Raw genomic sequence first — 23,686 nt, forward strand, 5'->3', positions numbered from 1 at the left:
AATCAATCAGGCCTGAAGTGGCAGCATTAAGGTCAGGGCACATACTGCACTGTGGCTATGATGGACTCGCTTAACTTCTGTTAGCACTGGGGCTTAATTGACTAAAGAGGCGGGGAGAAGACAGGATGCTGAAGATCATGGGAAAGGTAGACTGCAGACTGTGGACATCTGGAATATCCTCACCTCACTCGTAAGACTCTGTGAGCAGCCTGGAGTGTGGCATTTAAGAAAACAGACTTGGTGGCTGGGTGTGATGGCTCATGCCTGTAATCCCAGCACTGGCCAACATGGCAAAACCTGTCTCTACTGAAAATACAAACATTAGCCTGGCAAGGAGACGGGAACTTGTAATCCCAGCTAGTAGGGAGGCTGAGGCAGGAGAATTTCTTGAACCTGGGAAGCGGAGGTCGCAGTGAGCTGAAATTGTGCCACTGCTTTCCAACCTGGGTGACAGAGCTAGATTCCAGGCTTGCATTGAGTCAGGATCCTGCAGTTCTCACTTTCCCACCTTCTGGCTGTGGGGCCTTCCTCCTACAGATTAACCTCTCTAGGCCTCGTTTTTCCAGGTATAAGATAGGACAGAAAATCCCAACCTCAGCTCGGTATGGGTTGCATTAAATGTCAAGCAGTTGACACGATGCTTGGTGCATAGAACGCTTTGCCTTGGGAGCTACTGTTGCTGAGTGCTCCCAGGAAGACTTTTCATAGCTGCTCCCATCAGCCTGCAGCACAGTTGTCTGCCCCTCCGTTGTTCCTGGGCTAGGGTGCGCTGCCTGCATCTCAGTGGGAGAGACAGGGTTTGAAGGTTGCCCAGGCAAAAGTAGAGGAGAGCCATAAATTCAAAAACACATTCCCTGGAAAAATTCCTACCATTGAGTTTACCACATCACATAATTAACAGGCAGAGCTAGATTAGCCCACTGGGTATCTTTAGGAGCTAGGCAAGCATGTCACCAAGGAGCAAATCATATGTCATTTTAAAAGGCTGCTAGGGAGGTCTGCGGAAAACAGGCCTGGGTCTCTCCAGAAATCTCTGGTGGTCCTGGCTGCAGCGATGCAGCTGTAAAGAAGCCTTTGTGTGTCTCCAGTAGAGAGGGGCTCTGACATAGTCTATTTACTTTCCTTCTCTCTGCAAAAAAGCCTGCATTCGCCCAGTTGGTGATTGGCACTTTGAATGGCTGCAAGTGACATCGAAGCAGGTGTGGAAAAACCAGTTGGATGTAGTAGCCTGGCTGTTCCCTGACAGGCTGAACCTGCCTCCTGTGACCTCCTGGCATGAGCACTGGGCACACCTGTGGTGCATTCATATCTGTACTTCTGCATGAGCTTCATCTGCCATCCTGCAGTTTGCATCTGCCCAGGCAGGTCTCCTTGCAAACCTATTTGGCTATCCTTATCTTTGGGGTCTGTGGGATACTACCATGGATATACTCCAGGTTAACAAGGCTAGGTTGCCCTTTTGCCCCTTCTCGGTGACGATGTCTGCTTCAAAAACAAAAGCATGGCCAGGCGCAGTGGTGCATGCCTGTAATCCCAGCACTTTGAGAAGCTGAGGCAGGTGGATCAACTGAGATTGGGAGTTTGAGACCAGCCTGACCAACATGGAGAAACCCCACCTTTACTAAAAGTACAAAATTAGCCGGGTGTGGTGGTACATGACTGTAATCCCAGCTACTCGGGAGGCTGCGGCAGGAGAATTGCTTGAACCCGGGAGGCGGAAGTTGCAGTGAGCCGAGATCGCGCCATTGCATTCCAACCTGGGCAACAAGAGTGAAACTCCATCTCTAACCTCCCCCCCCACACACACACAAAACACCAAACAAATGAAAACAACCCTCCCCTCCTCTTTCCATATGCGCTCCTGACTTCTAGAGCCCACATCCTTTGTCAGCCACCCAGGGTACTCCGTCTGTCTTCTCAGGGGCCCCAGGGATGGGCGAGAAGTCCTAGAGCCTAGGGTTGGGGGACCTCTGCTGCTTTGTCTCTCTTACACCCAGAGCAGAGTGACAGGCGCCTAGAGGAGGGCCCCTCCTGAGCGGGGCTGGGGCCGAGAGGGTATTTGGCAGCTCCACACTGGCTTTGGATACCACAGGCTTGTTGCTATTTGTTGAATTCCCTTAAGCCCAGCTGCTTACAGTGTTTTAAATTGTTTTTTCTTGTCTTAAGGGGCCTGGCAATAGGATTTCTTTTTCCCCGTGGTGATGATCAAACCAGTACGTATCTTTACTGAACTCTCTCGAATCCTTTCATAGCCTTCTCTGGTCGCACGGGTCTTGGTTGTGGCCTCCTGTGCTTTGTAACAGTGCTGAGCTCTGGCAGGCCCTCGGTCAGCACATGTTGAGTGAATGCAGACCACATATGCACAAATGAACAACTGGTGAGGAGCTGGGGGATGTGGGAAGAGGGCAGACGGAGCCATAGAAAAAGGTTTAGTTCTCTCTTTCTGTGTCTCTGAGTACATCTGTCCTGATAGTCACACAGACTTTAATTGCCCTGTTCAAAAACCGTGCCATGTCTTTGGCCTGCTCTCTGCGTGGCCATACTCCAAATGCAGCTTGACCCTTTTCCGATACGGTGTTGGAGGGTCCAGGTGACAAATCTGTCACATTCACTTGCACGTGAGGAATGAGGTCTCTTTGGCTCGCTCACGCTCGCACCCTGCCCCAAACCATTTACTTTTATCCTTTCTCCCAAAATAGGTTGCCTCTTACCATTCTCGGCCAAGGGGGGGATTCTCAGGGCTGCTCTGTGATGTACACTGAGGAACTGCAGGCTTTCCTGCCTCTCTCTGCTCCCTCCACATTTTCTCTTGACATCAACAAACTGAATTGCAGGAGGCCACAGTGCCGTGGTATAAGAAGGTCCGTCAAACAGAGGTACATCTCTTCAAGGGGCAGAGAGCGTCATCAGGAAACATGATGTATATAAAAAATACAAAGAATCCCCTACAATGTAGTCAAGCCAAAAATGGATTAAAATTAAAATGTAAAATAGTTGAGCTATTAGAAGAAGACTGGATCCATTTAAAAGTAAGGCTAATTTTAGACAACGGTGGGCAATGGTTAAAACAACAGAAATGTTATAAACATTGGAAGTGTAAAAAAATAAATGCTGGGCGCAGTGGCGCACGCCTGTAATCCCAGCACTTTGGGAAGCTGAGGTGGGCAGACCACCTGAGGTCCGGAGTTCAAGACTAGCCTGGCCAACATGGTGAAACCCTACCTCTACTAAAAATACAAAAACTAGCTGGGCGTGGTGGTGGGCACCTGTAGTCCCAGCTATTCGGGAGGCTGAGGCAAGAGAATCACTTGAAACCAGGAGGTGGAGGTTACAGTGAGCTGAGATTGCACCACTGCACTCCAACCTGGGCGACAGAACAAGACTCTTTCTTAAAAAAAAAAAAAAAAAAAAAAAAAAAACTGGCCAGGCACAGTGATTTACACCTGTAATCCCAGCACTTTGGGAGGCTGAGGCAGGCAGATCACAAGGTCAGGGGATTGAGACCATCCTGGCCACATGGTAAAACCCCGTCTCTACTAAAATAAAATAAAAAAACTAAAAAAAATAAAAACAAAAAGCTGGGTGTGGTGATGCATGCCTGTAGCCCCAGCTACTCAGGGGGCTGGGACAGGGGAATTGCTTGAACCCGGGTGACGGAGGTTGCAGTGACCCGAGATTGCACCACTGCACTCCAGCCTGGGTGACAGAGCAAAACTCCATCTTAAAAAAAAAAAAAGAAAAAAAGCGCATTCTCTCTCTCTCTCTCTCTCTCTAGATATATATATTATATATATATATATAATATATATATGTATATGTATACACACACACACACACACACACACATATATGTATATGTGTAAAAACATCAGGGGATGGGGCAGATGTGATTGGAAGGAGAGCTCTCACATTATCCTAGCAGAGAATCAGTTAACACAGTCTAAAGTTGAAGCATGGATCATTAAAAATGACTCAATCCTATTAAATGTGTTTATAATACACACACACACACACACACACACACACACACACGACAGAGTGGGGACATGCTTCAGGCTTTAGCACCCACAAAGAACAAAGTGGTGGAAAACAGGCCACGTGGAAAAGGTGCCGGGGTCCTGGGTGTGTGGCAGGCGCTGCTCTGACTTCCTGCATCATTTGTCTGAACTTGTTGTGAACCGTCCTGCCCTCGCTTCCTCTATGCACTCCTCCCAAGACACCCCCACCTCAGCACGCCCAGCCTGGCCTGGCCACGGTACCTTCCTCTTGTTGGTGTTTTCAGCTTAGGGATGCATGGTTGTGTTGGAGATGGATGATTAATGTGCCTGCCTGAGAGGCACACCCACCCACATGAGACAGGATGGTGCCCCTGAGGGCCAGCTGGGGCGCCCAGCTTCTGCCAGGCAGGCTGGGCGTGTTTGGGAGGAGGGCACAGGGGACACATCCAGCCTGCCTGGGAATGTGGCTTGGAGAATATATCACTGATACATTAGATCCAGGGATCCAGGTTCCAGAAAGAATTGGTTTGTTTGTTTTCGTTAGAGACAGGGTCTCACTCTGTGGCCCAGGCTGGAGTGCCGTGGACCAATCATAGCTCACTACAAGCTTGAATTCCTGGGTTCAAGCCATCCTCTCACCTGACCAGTTGGGACTACAGGCACGTGCCCCTCTGCCCGCTCCCAACAAAGGTTCTAATTATTTTGTAGAGATGGGGTCTCACTATGTTGCCCAGGCTGGTCCCAAATTCCAGCCTCAAGCAATCCTGCCTCAGACTCACAGTGCAGGGATTGCAGGCGTGAGCTACCTTGAGGGGCCACAGAGAATTTTAGGATCTGCTTTGGTCTCTGAGCAACATCCGAGTAGACCTTTTGCCTTTCCCTTTAGTACCAAATGGTTGCTCAGAAATGTATGTCAACCCCACCCAGCCCTGCCACATAGAAAACTCATATAATCATTTTGGAAGAGAGTAAAGGATGGTCTTTTGGGGTAGTCTGTAGCTCTCTTCCCTGTGCCTCAGTTCAGCAGAGGCTCCCAGCTTCACCCCACCTCTCCAGCACTTTCCCTCCTTGGCTGGCCTTGGAGGAGCCTGCCTCCATAAAGCCCTCCACCCCAACCCACTGTTTCACATGGGAACTCAGCATCTGAGCCAAACTGGAGCGTGCTCAGGCACATCCCCTCTTGGCTCTTCCCACAGAGACAGCAGCCCCTGTGTGTCAGCTGCCCACCTTGCCTGTCCACACGAGGGGCTAGCCACCTCTGACCTTAGAGTTCTAGGTCACTCATCTTGCCATGACATTGACCTTTCCTGTTTGCTTCCTGGCAGTGTGTGTGTGTGTGTGTGTGTGTGTGTGTGTGTGTGTGTGTGTGTTGCAGTTGGGGCTAGGGTTGTGTGGAGGGAGGGAGGGAGGAGTTGTGTGCCTCCAGGTCCCCTGGGCTGCAGGGGATGCTGAATACCCCCAGGGTGGTCTGTCCTCTGAAACAAGGAACTACAGTAAGTGGTCTCAAGAGCGCTGGGGTTCTCATGTCTTCCTGCAAACATGAGGATGCAGATGTCCTGAGCTGGCTGCCTGACCCTTGGAGTGGGGAGTTTCCATTCCCTTGCTGCCAGCCTCACTAGGAGTTTAGCCAGGAGTTTGAAAAACATATAGATCGTGTTGATTTTGGCAATGGCTGCAGACCTCCAGGCTTGACTATCACAGTCTCTCCCACTCACCAACATGACCTGTCCTTCCAGCCCCCTGCTCTATTCCTCTAGACCCATTAAAGGCAGAAGTTGGAGGGAGGTGGGAGCAGGTGGGAGGAACTTACAGCAGCAGGAAAGTTGCACAATTCCTCTCACCCTAATGCATTAGACCAGGACCTGAACATTGAGAGGGCTTTGGCTGGCGTCACATGCTGAGTCAACAGGAAGCTGGGTGGACTTGGACATCTCATAACGTTGAAATTGACAGCCGCCATTTATTGAGCACTTACCATATGCCAGGCACTGTTGGATGCTTCACATACATTCTCTCTAATTTTGGCAACAAATGTGCTGGCAAGAAAGATTACCACCGCCATTTGCAGTTGAGGAAATCGAGGCTAAGTCAATTCCATATATAACTGAGGCTAATTGTCCAGGTGTCTCATACTCAGTTAGAGGGAGGTTCAGGTTCAAACCCTGATTCATGTGAATCCAGAGGCCAGAGTCTTTCCACGGCCCAGCGCCAGACTGAGTGTCCCATCTCTTCCGCCCATTGTCCAAGGCCTCTACCACGTGTTAAGCAGTGTGTTTCAAGGGATCACGCCATCTGGGTAAGGATTTCTGACGTATGGCTGGTCAGTAGATGCACTCTGGTAACCATCTGTGAGGCAGCTAGTGCTGGGAACTTGGTGTCCATTCTGCTGTCGTAGGGAGCGGGTTTGGAGAGCCTGGGCCTCTTTGAGTGGGGGTGGCTGAGAGCCTGCTGCCTTGTGGAGCCTGACCCTGGCTGCAGAGATGGCCTCTCTGGTGAAGCTGTCCTGAGAGCTCAGGACAAGAACCTCTGTCTCCTGTCTGGGTAGTTCCAAGTCTCCCAGATGTGGTGTCCCAGAGACAAAGGGGTCATGGATGGACGACCAGTTCAGAGCAGGCAGACAGTATGGGTGGCTTCAGAACCCCCCAGGATGCTGGAAGCCTCCAAGGCCGAGTGGCTTGGTTTAGCTGGGAGGAGAGCTGTGAAGTGGCACATCCCAGGTCCTCCAAAGACAAGGCAGAGGTCCCGGTGGGGGTGGGGGGCACTCTCCCTGCTCCCTGCCAGGACAGAGGAAAAAGCACTCCTTGCCCAAATCTCTTCAACCCACGCTCTTTCTAGCCTTGGGCCACCCTAACTCCCATCCCCGATGAAGTCCGTTCCTGGCCTCAAGCAGTGCAGAGTCGGGCACCAGGAGCAAGCGGAGGGGATGGTGCTGAGGAATGGGCTGTTGAGGAGCAGCCAGGAGTGGTGGGTCTTCACCCTCCACCCTGCCGCTTGCCAGCTACGAGGCTGCCAACAGGTCATTTCACTCTTCAAGTCACAATTTCCCCGTCTCTAAAATAGGAATAGACCCAATGAGTTAAAAACTTATGTCCACAAAAAATCTGCACATGAATGTTTATAGCAACTTTATTCAGAGTTGCCAAAACTTGGAAGCAACCAAGACGTCCTTGGGTAGGTGAAGAGTTAAATAAACTATGGTCATCCAGATACTGGAATATTATTCACCAATGAGAATAAATGAGCTGTCAAGCCATGAAAAGACAAGAAGCCTCATAAATATATGTACATCTACTATGTACCCACAATTTTTTAAATTCAAAAAAAAAATAAATAAAAGACGGAGATAAAACTTAAGTGAATGCACAGTACTAAGTGAATGAGCCAATCTGAATATTGGCTACGTACCTTATGATTCCAACTATATGATATTCTGGAAAAGATAAAGCTATGGAAACAGTTAAAAGATCAGGGATCTCCAGGGTTAGAGAGGAGGAAGGGGTGAATAGGCAGAGCACAGGGGATTTTTAGGGCAGTGAAGCTCCTCTGCCTGGTGCTATAATGGCATGTGTATGTCCACAGCCAGAGAACGTATAGCACCAAGAGTGAACCTAATGTAGACTGTGGACTCTGAGATAATGATGTGCCGGTGTAGGTTCATCAGTTGTGACAAATGTACCACTCTGGTGGGGGATGCTGATATAGAGGAAGCTGAGCCTATGTAGGGGCAGGGGGCATAAAGGAACTCTCTGTATTTCCTGCTCAATTTTACTGTGAACAAACATTGTTCAAAAAGAGTCTATTTTCTAAAAATTAGTGGTAGCCAGGCACAGTGGCTCACACCTGTAATCCCAGTACTTTGGGGGTACAAGGCAGGGAGATGACTTGAGGCCAGGAGTTTGAGGCCAGCCTGGACAACATGATGAAATCTTGTCTCTACAAAAAATTTAAAAATTAGCCAGGTTTGGTGGTGTGTGCCTGTAATCCCGACTACTCAGTGGGAGGGCTGCTGGAGCCTGGGAGGTCAAGGCTGCAGTGAGTCGTGTTCATGTCACTGCACTCCAGCCTGCGTGGCAGAGTGAGACCCTGTCTCAAAAAAAATAAATACAGTAAATTAAAAATTGAGGAAGAAACACATATCGCGCAGTCATAGTATGGATTATATGAAATAATGCATGTAGAATACCTGGTGCATTGTGGGTAGCGCGTAATGGTCCCTGATGCATCACAATGTGGGTACCTGGTTTTTCTTTCTTCCCTTTTTGTGGCATTTTTCCATTAGTAAAGAATACATTGCCGGGCGAGGTGACTCACGCTTGTAATCCCAGCACTTTGAGAGGCCAAGGCAGGTAGATCACCTGAGGTCAAGAGTTTGAGACTAGCCTGACCAACATGGAGAAACCCCGTCTCTATTAAAAATACAAAAATTGGCCGGGTGTGGTGGTGCATGCCTATAATCCCAGCTACTCGGGAGGCTGAGGCAGAAGAATCACTTGAACCCAGGAGGCAGAGGTTGTAGTGAGCCAAGATTGTGCCATTGCACTCCAGCCTGGGCAACAAGAGTGAGACTCTGTCTCAAAAAACCAAAAAAAATTTCATTCTAAAAATTTAAACAATTTAGAAACTATAAAGCACTTGAAATCCCATCACTCAGAGCAAACGTGATCTGCCTTCCAGACCTCTCTCTGCATAATGTACATATATATGTATGTGTAGATTTTATATAATTGAAATCAAAAAACACAACCTTTTTCCCTTTTCAGACATATGCTGTGGACATATTTTCATACTGACCAATATTGATATGCATTATCTTATGTAATGGCTACATAGTATTCCATTTTAAAATATAATTATAATTAGTCTTTTGTAGGTGGATATGGGGGTATTTCTAGCATTTTGTTGCGTTAACAACTATGTGATGAACATTTTAGTGACGATAAATTTAGATATGAGTAAATACACACTCAGAATAAATTCCTGCAGGAAATCGATGCCACCAGTAAGGTAGTACCTTCTCATTCCCCCACATCCTCTTTAATACTGGAAGTTATCCACTTTGGTTAACAATTTTCTTTTCTAAAACTAGAGGGAGATTTTAGAAGTTCAAATGTTGGAGGAGAGGTAAGTAGAAAGGCAGGGAGGAGGGACCCCCCCAAGGGGGCCGGCAGAGGTTTCTCTGTGAGGTGGGCCAGGGTTGCCCCTCACAGACTCCAAGTACACCGAGCCCCTCCCCGCTGCAGCGAGCTGAGCCCTGGGGCTTCCCTTGCTCACCGGGGAGCCGTGGAAGGTCTAAGGATGATCAAGACCTTTTATTTAGGATTGCGACGTGCCTCCAGTTGAAGGTCTGGAGGAAGGTCAGTGGACACTGTTGAGATGCGCACAGATGGGCTTTCAAGGTGAGGATGTCTGATGCTGCGGCCAGGGGCCAGACAGACTTAGACATTAGCAAGGTAAGAAGAAAAGCTAATATTACTAAACTCTTAGTGTGTAGCAAGTGTTGTGTTGTTTTTTACATAACTTCCTCATTTAATTCAGCAACTACACTGCTATCATCTCCATTTAACAGATGAGGAAACTGAGGCCAGTAGCGGTAAAGACACTGGCCTGGGTCCCTCCTCTTCAGCAAAAGGCAGAGGACCATTCCTTCCTTTATTCACTCAACTGATTTGTCATAGTCCCTTTCTGAGTGCTTGCTAGTGAATGGGCTTCCCAAACTCGGAGCAGAGCCCAGAGCAAAGGGCTGGGGAAAGGGTCGCATTCAGGAACAGAGCCGAGGAGATGTGGAGTGGGCAATGAGGTTGCAGTGGGAACGACTGTGTCTGTTGCATGAGAGCCTGAGTCTGAAGGGACATCATGGGGCCAGGTTGAGAGGGGATGTCCTAGCTGGGGGAGCTGGCAGGGTAGAGGCTGCAGGGTGAGGGTGCAGGGCACTGCAGGTGGTGGAGCTGCCCTGGGATGGTCTGTGTGCAGAGGGCGCTGGAGACCCTCTCTGGGTGGTCTTGGAGCTGCCATAGCTGGTCCAGCCCAGAGGCTCCAGTGGGGCAACCCCCAGTGCAAAAATGGGGGATTTTTAAAGGAGAATTCCCTTGAGAAGGGAGTGAAGACAGGCACTATGAAATGGCAACAGGCCCCACTGATTTGTTCAAGAGGACCAGAACACCCTTTACACCTGCCTTCTTAAAACTTTGGTAAATTATAATTTTCCAATGCATATTATTTTTTTCAAATTTCCCTGTAGTGCCTAAGAACAAAATTATCTTTAAAGGTGATTTGTGTGCTTGTTTCGGAAATAACTATAGGAGTAAGGTTGGTGAGACTCAGGAATCCACATAGCAGAGCAGTGGAAGGAGAGGGTAGGGGACGGACCATTGACTCTTTTTTTAAAAAAAATTTCTTATTTTTTTGAGATGGAGTGTTGCTTTTTATTTTTGAAATGGAGTGCAGTGGCACGATCTCAGCTCACTGCAACCTCTGCCTCCCAGGTTCAAGCGATTCTCCTGCCTCAGCTTCTCAAGTAGCTGGGATGACAGGCACGTGCCACCATGCCCGGCTAATTTTTGTATTTGTAGTAGAGACGGGGTTTCACCATGTTGGTCAGGCTGGTCTCAAACTCCTGACCTTGTGATCTGTCCGCTTCAGCCTCCCAAAGTGCTAGGATTACAGGTGTGAGCCACCGTGCTGGGATCATTAACTCTTAACTGGAAGCCTACACCTTCCAGGGCGTCTATGTTGTTCTTGACATCAGGAACCCCATTTGATCTTCATGGCAGCCCTAGGAACTGGCTATTATGATTCCTATTTTACCGTAGAGAAAATTAATGCTCAGAGAAGTTCATAACTTACCCAGGGTCACAAACTAACTGAGCAGGGCCTGGAGGCCACACCTTCTTCAAAGTCCATTCTCTTGCCATGACATCATAGCACAGGCCAGGCTGCTGGTCCTCAGGGAGAGTGGGGAAGCAGGTGGGAAGGTTTTCTGTGAGACTGGCTTTCTTCAAAAAGGCCTGGAGGTGTTCAGAGAATGGGCATAGGTTCCTGGATTCAGAAGCTGTCCTGCTTCCCCTCAGGCATCAGAAGTTGCTGTTCACTGACCTGGGACTGACCACAGGAGAGGCTGGTAGCTCTGCTGTCATCCAGGCTCAGTAGCCTCAGTGCCTGCCCTGCCCTCACCCCTGCCTTGGCCTGGGCTGGAGAAGGGGGAGAGTCAAGTGGAGGGGTCCATGTCGTCTATCTCGCATGTAGCTCTGGGGTGAAGGGGCCTTAAGGGTTTCTTATCAACAGAATAAGTTCTTATCAACATACTCGTTTTCTGGTTCAGAAAACAGCCACTCAGGCCATGTGGCCACATGGCAGAGGATGCATGTGTGTGCCTGTGTGTGTGTGTGTGTGTGTGTGTGTGTGTGTGCGTGCATTTGGCCACGGGGGTGGGGCAAAAACTAATATTGGCAGCCCTGGGGATTAAAGGGAGGTTTGCAGCTTCTGAAGTTTGGAGAAACAGTCTCCCTTGCTGCGGAACTCTTATGTACTTCTACCTGCTGACTTTACCTCTTCAGGGCTAAAGTGAAAGAAGTCATGCCATCTCCAAGCATAGGCCACCATGGCCTCTGGGCCATGTTTGAGGTGGTGACCTTGGCAGTAACCTTTAGGGACTGTGAAGGCCAGGAGCAGGCCTGGTAGAGGTAGGCAGATGGTCTTGGCCTAACTTTACCACTCTCTAGCTTCCCTGTCCTGTCCTGACAGCCCACTGTGATCTCTGGAGGAGGTTTCCACTAGAAACCGCCATCTGTTTGGGCCCAAGAGCTCTGTGTTGTGGATTGAACTGGGCTTTCCTCAAAAATGATACACTTAATCCTAAAGCCCAGGCTGGGCACCGTGAATCATGCCTGTCATCTCGGCACTTTGGGAAGCTGAAGTGGGAGGATCACTTGGGACCAGGGGTTTGAGACCTGCCTAGGCAACATAGAGAGACCCTGCTTCAACAACAACAAAATCAACGGGGCATGGTGGCATGCACCTGTAGTCCTAGCTACTCAGGATACTGAGGTAGGAGGATCACTTGAGCCTAGGAGTTTGAGGTTACGATGAGCTATGGTCATTACACTGTACTCCAGCCTGGGCAAGAGAGTGAGATTCTGTCTCAAAACAGAAAAAAAACTTCTAACCCCCGGTAGCTCAGAATGCAACTTGATTCAGAAATATGGTAGTTGCAGGTGTCGGCAAGATGAGGTCACACTGGAGTAGGGTAATGACTGGTATTCTTATAAGAAGACAGGCTGGGGTTGGTGGCTCACGCCTGTAATCACAGCACTTTGGGAGGCTGAGGCGGGCGGATCACCTGAGGTCAGGAGTTCGAGACCAGCCTGACCAACATGGAGAAACCCCGTCTCCACTAAAAATACAAAATTATCCAGGCGTGGTGGTGCATGCCTGTAATCCCAGCTACTCGCGAGGCTGAGGCAGGAGAACCACTTGAACCCAGGATCAGAGGTTGCAGTGAGCTGAGATTGTGCCATTGCACTCCAGCTTAGGCAACAAGAGTGAAACTCCATCTCAAAAAAAAAAAAAAAGACAGAAGCACAGGGAGAACGCCACATGACGTGGACAAAGAGGCTGAAGTTACAAGGAATGCCAGCAGATCATCAGAAGCTAGAAAGAGGCAAGGCAGGCCTCTCCATGTTTCAGACCAGGCCTGGTCCCACCGACGCTTTATTTCAGTGTAGCCTCCAGAACTGCGAGACAGTCATTTTCTGCCTAAGTCACTTGGTTCATTCATGGTACTTGGTTATAGTGGTCCTGGGTGCTGAGGTCCTGGGCCTTCCTCCCTGGCTCCTGGTTGTGGCTCCCTCCTGGGGAGAGGGGCACCTATTGTGGTTGGTCTCCTTCATTTCTCTTTACCGTTGTTCCCTTTATGTATTTCCATAGGCCCCTCTTCCAAAACCTGGAAGCACATGTACTTGCCTCAAAGCATACCCTAGGAATAGGGATGGGGCTGTCGTTGGAAGGAAAGGCTAGAAAGGGGAAAGGATCATTTGATTTTACAGATGGCAATGTCAATATCAAGAAATACCTGTTCTCCTGGAGAAACTACAGTTAGAACCTACAAATGTTGCTCCCTAATCTGCTGTTGCCTCTTGTTGGAGAGATCCTTGTCCTAGCCCTTCAGTGATGACAGAGTCCCCTGACTCCTCTTGGCCCCTGTGATAAGGTCATAGGGGTTACCTGGAGTCTGATCTCCCATAGAAGCTCTGCAGAGCCGCCTGCGCCCTGAAGCCCTCCGTGCCTGCTCTGGCTGGCAACTCTCTCTAGTTGAGCAAGCTCCCTGGGTCTGCGCTGCAGCCAGGCACCTGCTTTGGGCCGTCTCCATTGTTCATTATCTTTTCCCATTTTGGTCCCATCTGCCCAGCGAGCCTGGGTTCCCCAGGGGTCTTGTCTTATTCATCCTCACCCTCAGGCTAGTGCAGAGCATGAGGAAGTCCCCATGCTCCAGACATTGATGCTGCTGCCAGACGTGATGGCACTAGCTGTCTAGGGAGGGCTGAGCCCTTCCTTCCTAGGAGCCGCGCGCCATCCAGGGTTTCCCTTTTCCCTCCCTCCTTCCTCATCCAAACTGAGCACCGTGGCCGGGTGTGGTGGCTCACACCTGTAATCCCAGCACTTTGGGAGGCTGAGGTGGGCACATCGCTTGAGCCCAGGAGTTCAAGACCAGCCTGGGCAAAATGGTCAAACCCTGTCTCTATTAAAAATACAAAAATTAGGCCAGGTGCCTGTAGTCCCAGCTACTCAGAAGACTGAGGTGAGAAGCTTGCTTGAGCCCTGGAGGTGGAGGTTGCAGTGAGCCGTGATAGAGCCACTGCACTCCAGCCTGGGCGGCAGAGTGAAACCCTGTCTCAAAAAGAAAAGACGAAACATAAATTGAGCACCAGCTGAAGGCTGTGGAGGACAGTGGAATATCAAGGGCAGGGGTTGGTTTGGTTTGGCAGCGGCTGGTGATGAGCTGCCTTAAGGGAACTGTGGTCTGCGGAGGATTAACCACTGGGTTCTGGTGGAATGTGGCCCTGTCTTTGGAACTCATGGGTCTCCCCAGTCCCTGAACACGTCAGGCCTGCAGGCGGTTGCTTCTGGTTTGAAGAGAGGCATGGGGGCTCTGACTTCATCTCTGCTGGCCTAAAAGCCCTGGGCTTGGCATTTCTAGGACCGGGAAGTATGAAAATGTGCTTCAGAGGTTTTGCTGCAGCCTGTGATTACATGGTCCCATGGAACAAAGTCTTTAGTGCTCAAACATGCTTCTTATAAAATCCCAGAACACTTCTCAGAGGCGTCTGCTCCTTAGCATTGCCCGGCTCAGCGTCAGACCTGTAAAAAGATCTTTCTAAGGTTTTGATGCTGTTTTCAGGGTGCGTGTGTGTGAGAGAGAGAGAGATGGAAATTGAGAGATTCAGAGGCACAGAGGGACAGAGGCTGCCTGTGCCAATGGGACAAGGAGCTGAAAGAGGAGCAGAGAGAACTTCCTCCTGTCCCCGGTGCCTTCCCATTTGTGAGTTATGGCAGCTCTCATCACCGTGGAGTTGGGTGAGCTTTCAATCCTTCCTCCTCTTCCTTGTTCCCACCTCTTGGCATCCCCAGAGCATTCTTTATCACTCAGAGCTCTACCAGAGCCACACAGGTGTATCCCAGGGCCAGCGCCGGGAACAGTGCTTCCATTGTGGGCTCTGGCCTCAGTGCTCCCTTATCAAAGCCCTGGTGTTTCTGGGCACTGCGGGCAGACATTTGGCCTGCACTTCCCTTTGTACCCTTCACCTTATTAAAGAGGAGGCTGTTCTGTGCTGAGCAAGAGGTCTCCCACGGAGGGCCCAGAAATGCATGTGGGTACCTGCAGGTAGATGGGTGCATGCCCCGGGGAATTGACTGCATTCATTCTGTCTCCAAGTGAGAGGAGGAGGGAGGATAAGACAGTCGTGGGCTCTGAAGGAGAGGATATCAGTGGGCCTCGCTTTCAAGCACAAGGGAGATGAGTAGTAGAGCTTCCAGACGCTGTTGCAGAAAGGTGGTCCAGGCCACAGGTAAGAAGGTTCTGGGGTCTCTGCATGTCCCCACATTTGTCAGGGTGCTCCCCTGCAGACATTAGTGGCAAAACCTGTGCAAGGAACATAGCCCATGTGCTTATGTTTGGGGGATTGAGGGTAGGGACAGCTGGGGAGGGCGGATGTCATTCTGAAGCTCCCCAAAAGCAGGGAGAAAAAGGGCCACCACCCCTCCCCCAAGACAGAGTGTGCTATGGCGGCTTTTAAAAATAGACACCAAAGGTACTGAATTTTTGGAGCTTGTTAGAAGGAAGGAAAAGCATTTTGGGGTTGCCTAAGCCCTTATCAACCAAAAGTGGTCCCCTAATCCCCGGGTTTGCAATCAAGCCCAGGCTGTTATGTCTCCTGCCACAAAAGCCCACCCAACCCCAGCCCATCCTCACGACGTGCCTTCACAATCAGGAAGGAAAATTCATGAGTGTCCAGCACCTGGAAGGCTGGGCCTTCTGGCTGAGCTCAGACTTCTCTGGGACAAGTTACCCGACTGACCCGGCAGCTACCTGTGGGGACCAGACCTCAGACCGACGCATTTTGCCTTCAGATGGACTTGTGTTACTTTCTTCTGCTGCCACCTCTTCTTCACTCCCCCCACCCCTGCTCCCCTGCCCTGCCCTCCCCTCGCCTCGCTGAGTCTCCATGTCTCCTGCCCCCTTTGACCTCATCTCTCCTCGGCCAGGAGGCTCCAGAGAGAGCCCTTGAGAAAGCTGGAAAATACTAGCAGCCTTGGTGCTGCCACTGATGAGCTGTGTGTCACTGGGCACCTCACGTTTTCTCTCTGGCCTCAGTTTCCCCATCTTTAAGGTAGTCTCCAAGGCTCTTTTCAACTCTGGTCACTAAGTCTCTGCCTCCATGGGAGTAAACACTGTTGATGGAATGTGCTTCCTCACGGAATCCCCTGATCTGGGGTGTGGTCTGCGGGCTGTTTCAGCTGGGTTCAGAGTCGCATCCCCACATTCTAGCCGGGCCAGGTCAGAGAGGGGTAAGAGCCCTTCCTGTTGATGATAATGCCTTTGTCTGTGGAAGCACTTTTAATTCTTCAAGATATGTCCTCCTTGATCACCAGAAGCAGGCAGGGCAGCTATTACCCATACAGGCTGAATATCCTTTATCTGAAATGCTTAAGACTGGAAGTGCTTCCGATTTTGGACTTTTCTCTGATTTGGGAATGTGTATGATACCAGTTGAGTGTCCCAAATTTGAAAATCAAAAATCCTAAATGCTCCAGTGAGCACTTCCTTAGAATGTCATGTTGGTGCTCAACGAGTTTCAGATTTGGGAGCATCTGGGAGATCTGATTTTCAGCTTGGGGATGCACAACCTGTATTTTACAGATGAGCAATACAAGGCCCAGAAAAGTCAAGTCCTTTCCCAGGGATTCATGACCCCTGATGATTAATGTAAAGTGGCAGAAAGAGCACCAGTCTGGGAGCCAGAATATCTGACCTCAAGAAAGTCACTAAGTCTTTAGGCCCCAATTTTCTGTCCATAAAATGGAAATAATAATGATCGCAGAGACACAAAGCAATGCAGGCAAACACAGTTTGCAAACATGTAAAGCACTTAACTTGCACCATTCCTGGAGGCTCCAAGAACGGGGTGTATTCTCATGCTGTCTCCTGACCCTCCACTTCTCTCCTGTGCTGCTCTTGCCATTGGGAACTAATGCAGTCTCCTGGGTTGTTTTTCTGGGTGAAAGTGGGGAGGAGTCCTGCCTGTCCCCTAATCTCCCTTTGGTGTTTTCCCTCCAGACTGCAAATTCACCTGTCACCCAGAGTGCCGCAGCCTGATCCAGCTGGACTGCAGTCAGCAGGAGGGTTCATTCTGGGACAGATCTTCTCCAGAAAGCACCCTCACCCTGACCTTCAGCCAGGTAGGTGGCAAAGCTCATGGACCACGATGGAAACAGCCTCTGCAGGTGCCCCAGGCTCCACTTTCTCTCCCAGGAGCTCTGGTGAGCAGGAGGTGGCATGAGGCCTCAGATTCCACGTGCACTGGCTGGAGTTCTCAGATACCCTTTTCCAAGGGGACTAGGGGCAGTGGCACAGGGAACTCTGAAGATGCTCAGAAGTCCCTTGTAATTCTCCCCAAGTACAGAGCCTATTGTGGCTTAGGGCTCTGAGCCAGAGATGTGGGTATGGGTAAGCAGTGGGGTGGCTTCCAGAGAAGCCTTCTGACGGTCCCTAAAGGCCTCATAGCCATGAGACAGTGGAGATGCTGGGGCTGACGCATCACTAGCACATTGTCCCGCCAGGCCAGCCCAACCTCCAGAGGGGCTGAGCAAATGTTCCCTCCCTGTGTTAAAGAACCAGAAAATTGGTGTCCAAAGCAACTCTTGGTTCTGGGTTTTGTAAAGACACTTGAACTGCGATGTATCTGAACTTTGATTTCTGGGATTTAGAATGGGGACAGAGGAGTGTGTCTATTGCTTCTTGCATTGAACAAGTATTTATTGAGTGTCTACTGTGTACCAAGCATGGGTGAGAGTCGGGGTAATAAATGATACATCACAGTCCTTATCCTCAGATAGCTTACGTTCTGGCAAGGGAGGCAGAATGCCTACGAATACCATATACTGTGATGCATGTTGCAATAAAAGTATGAACCGAGTGTTTGGATATATACTACAATTGTTTCTGCTGGGAGAAATCAGGGAAGGCTTCCCAAAGGATGTGATGTTTAAGCCTTACTGTGTGAGTTGAAGGTTGCCGGTCAGGGAAGTAAGAAGTTTCCTAGAATATCATCCTTTAATTCATTTAACAAATAAGTTTTGCGTGTTCACCATGTGCCAGGGCCCAGGAAGGCTGAGGGCTTAATGATGAAGAGAACAGACATGGCTTCTATGCATCCAGTGCTCACAGTGGGGTAGGGGAGTGTGACTTTAAGCAGATATATCCTGTGTATCTGATGGAAAATCTCAGGGTGCTCTCAGAAACCGTACTTGGGGGCCCAGGTGCTGGATGGGGACTCACGAGCAGCCCCAGGTCTCCAGAGTAGCCATCATGTGATTTTTCTGGAACACAATCAACAGTGTTCAAATGCCTGATTCACCATGGGTGTTACCAGCCTCCCAGCTGTTCCCCCATGCCTTTCTCTCTCCCTGGAAAAAGAATTATTAGAAAGCAAGAATGACATATGTTTTTATAAGGGTGATACCGTATTGGTTCTCAAATGTATATTTAAAAATTCTGTACATCCTTCACTGACATTGGAACCGTAACTATTTCTGGGGGAACCTGAATGTAACTAGGCCGGTTGGAAGGGCCTTGCCCTTAGCAAGAACCTGTCCATCTAGGGTTGGGGACAGGGAAAGGAGGGGAGGCACATCTGGTCTCCAAAAGCACTGATGGGTGATGCAGATGTGACCTGAAAGTTTTCCTCAGAAGATGAGGGAGGAGGTTAGTTACACAGCACACCATACAGCAACATTGCCTAAAATCTTATTGAAACAGCCTTTTCTGGTTCCAATTTGCTTTTCTCTCTGGGAGCTCCCAAGTGTCTCTCCTTCCTGCTCTCAGCCCTGCCCCTGCCCCACCCTGGAGCCTGGCTGCCCCCACTGCTTCCTGGGTCTCCTTGTTGGGTCTCTTTCTATTCCTTCCTGTAGAGCAGCAGATCTCAAAAGGAGGCTATTTTACTCGCCCCCCCTAGACGTTAGTCTGGAGACATTTTTGGTTGTCACAACTTAGGGGATGCTGCTGACTTCTAGAAAGGACAAGGATGCTGCTAGCCAGCCCCCACAACAAAGAATTATCCGGCCTCCAATGCCAATTGGGCCACGACTGAGAAACCCCGCCCTGGAGCGCGTTCGCCAGCTCCCAAGTGTGGCAGGCAAAAGGCGGGGAAGGCCTGGAGTTGCCTGGACTCATTGTCTCCTCTTCCAGATATCAGCAGTGAAGAGGTGCTTACAAGTCTGAGTTTCTGGAAACAGAATGATCCCCTTTCTGCTGCTGGAGAGAGGAGTCAACCTTGGAACCCTCTGGCAAGTGAAATCAGGACTTGTCTAGAGCAGAAACACCACTGAAATATTGCAGAGGAAGGAGCCAGTAACCCCACATGGGAGCTGAACGGCCCCCAGTCGGCAAACAGCCTGGTGTGGGGTTTGCTCCTGGGCCGGCCGGATCAGGCTGCTGCTGTGTTTGCCTTGGACAGGCCTGACAGCGTGCTTCAGGAGGACAGGGGCAGGACCCAGCCTTCTATCAACAAAACCTGGGCCACGCTCCAGGCCCACTCGCCTCTTCTAAAAAGCCTGTTTGTGCTCGTTTCCGCCTTGGCTTGATTTTCTGTTGAATCTCAAGATGGAGCTTTCTTTCACCTTGACGTCATCACCTGGGCTGACCTAACTTCATGTGCCACTGCTGTTTTCTTGGGGGATTTAAGGGAGCAGGGGCTCAGATCTGAGCTCAGCTAGTTCCAGGTATATATGGCTTAGGGGGTCTCATCTTGGTGGCATTTCTCCTCTCTGATTTTTTTTTTCCCCTGAGATGGAGTCTTACTGTATTGCCCAGGCTGGAGTGCAGTGGCACTATCTCAGCTCACTGCAACCTCCACCTCCTGGGTTCAAGCAATTCTGCCTCATTCAGCCCCTCTGTGTAGCTGGGATTACAAGTGTGCTCCACCATGCCTGGCTAATTTTTGTATTTCAGTAGAGACAGGTTTTTACCAAGTTGGCCAGGCTGGTCTCAAACTCCTGACCTCAAATAATCCACCCTCCTTGGCCTCCCAAGGTACTGGGATTACAGGCGTGAGCCACCGTGCCCGGCCCTCTCTGCTGTTTAAGGAAAAAAAAAATCATTGATTTTCCTCCATCCAGAGAGAACCATTCTTTATTAACATTTTTACATGTTCTTCCTGAACATTCATACATTTTTCAAAACATGGTTGAGATCAACCTGTAGATAAGTATTTGGCCTCAACATTTTAAAAGCAACAACCTCAAGGTTCTAACTGTCTTGTCTCTGTCACGCCAGGGGGAGGCAGCTGGGAAGGAATGGGGGCCAGGTGTGGAAGTGGGCAGTGATGAGCTCAGAATCTCCAATGGCAAACTCACAAGGCCATCGGAAACAGGCATCAGAAACGGAGGAAGGCTGCTGGGAGCTGCCTGTCCTCTCGTCAACCACAGAACCAGTGGTTTCAGAGTCTCTCTTGAAAGATCTCTGAGGTCTCTGATGTCTGACTTTTCCTTGCATACCCACGTGTGACCAAGCAAATCTCCCTCAAGTCTACCCTAGACCCCTTTTCCAGTTTAAGCCTCATTTGCGAGGGAACATCGTTGTTATTGGCTAAAGACCACACTCAGTTACCCAAACAGCTGCAGTTCTTTTACTTAGGATTACACCCCAAAGAATTTGTACTTCTGCTGGTCTTAGAGGTACTCCTATCATGTCACTTACCCCTGGGATGAAAAAAGCCCTCAGTGGCTCCTGGTGCTCTCGCGATGAAGTGAGACCTCTGATGGCTTGATTCAGTCCTTTTGCTGCCTGTGGAGAAGGTGGACCCTAGATAAGTCTTTGTCTTGCCCACCACTGTGGATTCTCATTATCACCCACTGATGCCCAGGGCAGTCCTGGCAGCTCTGTCCCTCTGGCCTTGGGTGCCACGTTTCTTGGATGGAATGCACAGACTGCAAGAGAGAAGCAGAAGCACCCCTGCTCCCACTCCGATCCCTTGCAGCGAGTGCTCAAGTCTTACGCCAGCAGGCCCAGAGTCCTTCCCCTTCCTCCTGACCCTCCAGAGTCCCTCGTACAGTTTGGATATGTGTCCCCTCCAAATCTCATGTTGAAATGTCGCCTCCAGGGTTGGAGGTGGGACTGGTGGGAAGTGTTTGGGTCATGGGGGTGGATCCCTCAGGAATGGCTTGGTGCTGTCCTTGCAATAATGAATGAGCTCTCGCTCTATTAGTTCGCACAAGAGCTGGTTGTTTAAGAAGACCCTAGTATCTCTCTCTTGCTCCCTGACTCTTGCTCCCTCTCTCAAATGTGACACACCTGCCCCCCCTTCCCCTTCTACCATGAAGCTTCTTGAGGCCTCCCCAGAAGCCAAGCAGATGTTGGTGCAGTGCTTGTACAGCCTGAAGAACCCCTAGCCAAATAAGCCTTCTTTCTTTATAAATTATCCAGCCTCAGCTATTCCTACATAACAACACAGAATGGACTAAGGCAGTCCCTGGGCAGCAGCCTCAGAAACCAGGCTCCAGGCGCTCAGCCCCAAAGGCCAGCCCCTCCCACGGCGGTTCCCAGACCTTCCACACTCAGGACTCTGGCTACTATTCCACCTATCTACTATTTACTTGACATTTCTCTTTAAATAGACTTATTTTATTAAATTTAAATAAACGTATGTTAAAGAAAAATTTTAAAATATCCTTGAATCACTGTTTTGATGTACTTAGGAATTTTTTCTCTGCACATATTAAATGAATACTTATAATTTCTTTTAATATGTGTCCCAGGACTCCTCAAATTGACTCCACAAATACTTATGAAGCCAGGCACTAGTGAGGCACAGTGGTTCAAACCTTTTATGCCAGCACTTTGTGAGGCCAGGGCAGGAGGATTGCTTGAGCCCAGGAGTTTGAGACCAACATAGCAAGGCCTTGTCTCTACTAAAAGTTAAAAATATTGGCCAGGTGTGGCAGTGTGCACCTGTAGTGTCAGCTACTTGGGAGGCTGAGGTGGGAGGACAGCTTGAACCAAGGAGAAGGAGGCTGCAGTGAGCTATGATCATGTCACTGTACTCCAATCTGGGTGGCAGAGTGAGACCTTGTCTAAAAAAAAATCCAGACACTGTTCTAAAGTCCCTTCAGGTGTCATTTGTGGGAGATGCTGCCCTATAGAGGCCACTTTCTTTGGCCATCTGATACCCGGACTGCCAGGACACTGGGTCCAGGGGTTGTCTAAGGGGTAGTGTGAGCAGTGGAAAGAGCTCCTGGGATGCTGAGAAGGAAATGTCAGCTGTTCTTACAAATACCAAGGTGCCCTTCCAGAGGAGACATGGATCTGTATGTACTGATACAGAATTGTGCAGAGGGAAAGCAGGTCCCTGGCTAGGCGCAGTGGCTCACACAGGTAATCCCAGCACATTGGGAGGCTAAGGCAGGCAGATCGCCTGAGGTCAGGAGTTTGAGACCAGCCTGTCCAGCATGGTGAAACCTCATATCCATTTAAAAAATAAAAAAATTAGCTAGGCATAGTGGTGCATGCCTGTAACCCCAGCCACTTGGGAAGATGAGGCAGGAGAATTGCTTGAACCTAGGAGGCGGAAGTTGCAGTGAGCCTAGATTGCGCCATTGTGCTCCAGCCTGGGCAACAGAGCAAGACTCTATATCAAAAAAAAAAAGAAAAAGAAAGAAAGCAGGTCCCTCCACAGTATATATAGGACCAAACTATTTGTATTTTGCATGTATATCTAAGAGTGTGTGTGTGTGTGTGTGTGTGTGTGTGTAAATGCAGGACAAGGGCCTGGCAGTGCTCGGCTAACTACTGAAAGAGATTTCACCCTGGAAGGACGTTCAAAGTGATAGAGTAAGACTCTTACCTTTTGCCTCAACCTCCCACGTAGCTGGTCCTACGGGTGTGTGCCACCATGCCTGGATAGTTTTTGAATTTTGTTTAGAGATGGAATCTTGCTCTGTTGTTTCTATGTTGTTTGAAAACCAAATGCTTTCCATATGTTCCTAGTGTCATATTTTTAAAAGGCAGTAGCTGTTTTCTCAAAACACAGAACCTTGGCCTGGGTAACTGAAGAGCTAGGTTCTAATCCAGATTGTGTAGACAAAATACTTGATGTATGAAACAGGACAAGTCTCTTAGTTTCTCTGAGCCTCGGGTTTCTCCTGTGAGGTTCCAGTAAGAAGTCTGTGAGAGCGTGAGTGGGCAGAAGCAGTATTCTAGGTGACAGTCCTGGGCCATCTCTGATACCTCTAAGGGGCTTACTGGATTTTTTAACTTTGTTACTCCTGTGATGAAAACCCTCAGTGGCCTCCCATTGCCTTCAAAATGAGTGTAAATCTAGATTAGTACACACAACCCTTATGGTCTGGCTCTGCGAACTCTACAAAACACCAGAAAGTAGGGTTACTGTCCTGGGTATAAAAACACGACTCTGTGGTTTGGGTGGACATTTTTTGCTATAAGGCTTATGATTATCACTGAGGCCCCAAGTCACTGTTCCACCCTGTGGATGATGCCCTGTCCCCACTCACCAAAGGGACAGATGGCTTCTAGGTCTCCAGATAGATTGGCCCGGGCAGCCAGCATTTCAGCCCTGGAGGTCCCTGCTGCCTTTTCTGCCTACACCCCCAACCCCAAACACCCACAAATACACATCTGGCCACCGTCAAGCCTTAGCAGGGCCCCTGCTGCAACCACCCTTCAGCCCCTGCCGCAGAGTGGTGACTCAGCTGGCTTGGAGTTCTGTGTTTCCTGGCTCCCAGCCTTTTGCTTCCTCCTGCAGACATGCCACTGTCTCCATTAACCCAGTCTCTACCTTTCCAGACCCTTGAGAAAAGGAAGCTCCTGTGGCCAGTCCTCCCTCGTCCCTCAGCCCAACAGCCACATGTTGAACCCAGGATGACCACATGGGGGAGCTGGAGAGCAAGAAGACACGTGCCTA

The 23,686-nt window shown here is 49.6% G+C and overlaps 1 protein-coding gene across 1 annotated transcript in view; it reads left to right on the forward strand.

Moving 5' to 3' along the window:
• Positions 1-23,686, forward strand: part of RASSF5 (Ras association domain family member 5) — a 78,333-nt gene that overhangs the window by 13,383 nt on the left and 41,264 nt on the right. Inside the window, exon 2 of the mRNA XM_032289025.1 lies at positions 16,828-16,949. Within this exon, the coding sequence (XP_032144916.1) occupies positions 16,828-16,949 (122 nt within the window). The remainder of the gene's footprint in view (positions 1-16,827; positions 16,950-23,686) is intronic.

This window comes from Sapajus apella, unplaced genomic scaffold (genome assembly GCF_009761245.1).
Source record: "Sapajus apella isolate SASKATOON/1434 unplaced genomic scaffold, GSC_monkey_1.0 scaffold22, whole genome shotgun sequence".
In the NCBI taxonomy this organism is placed as follows: Eukaryota; Metazoa; Chordata; class Mammalia; order Primates; family Cebidae; genus Sapajus; species Sapajus apella.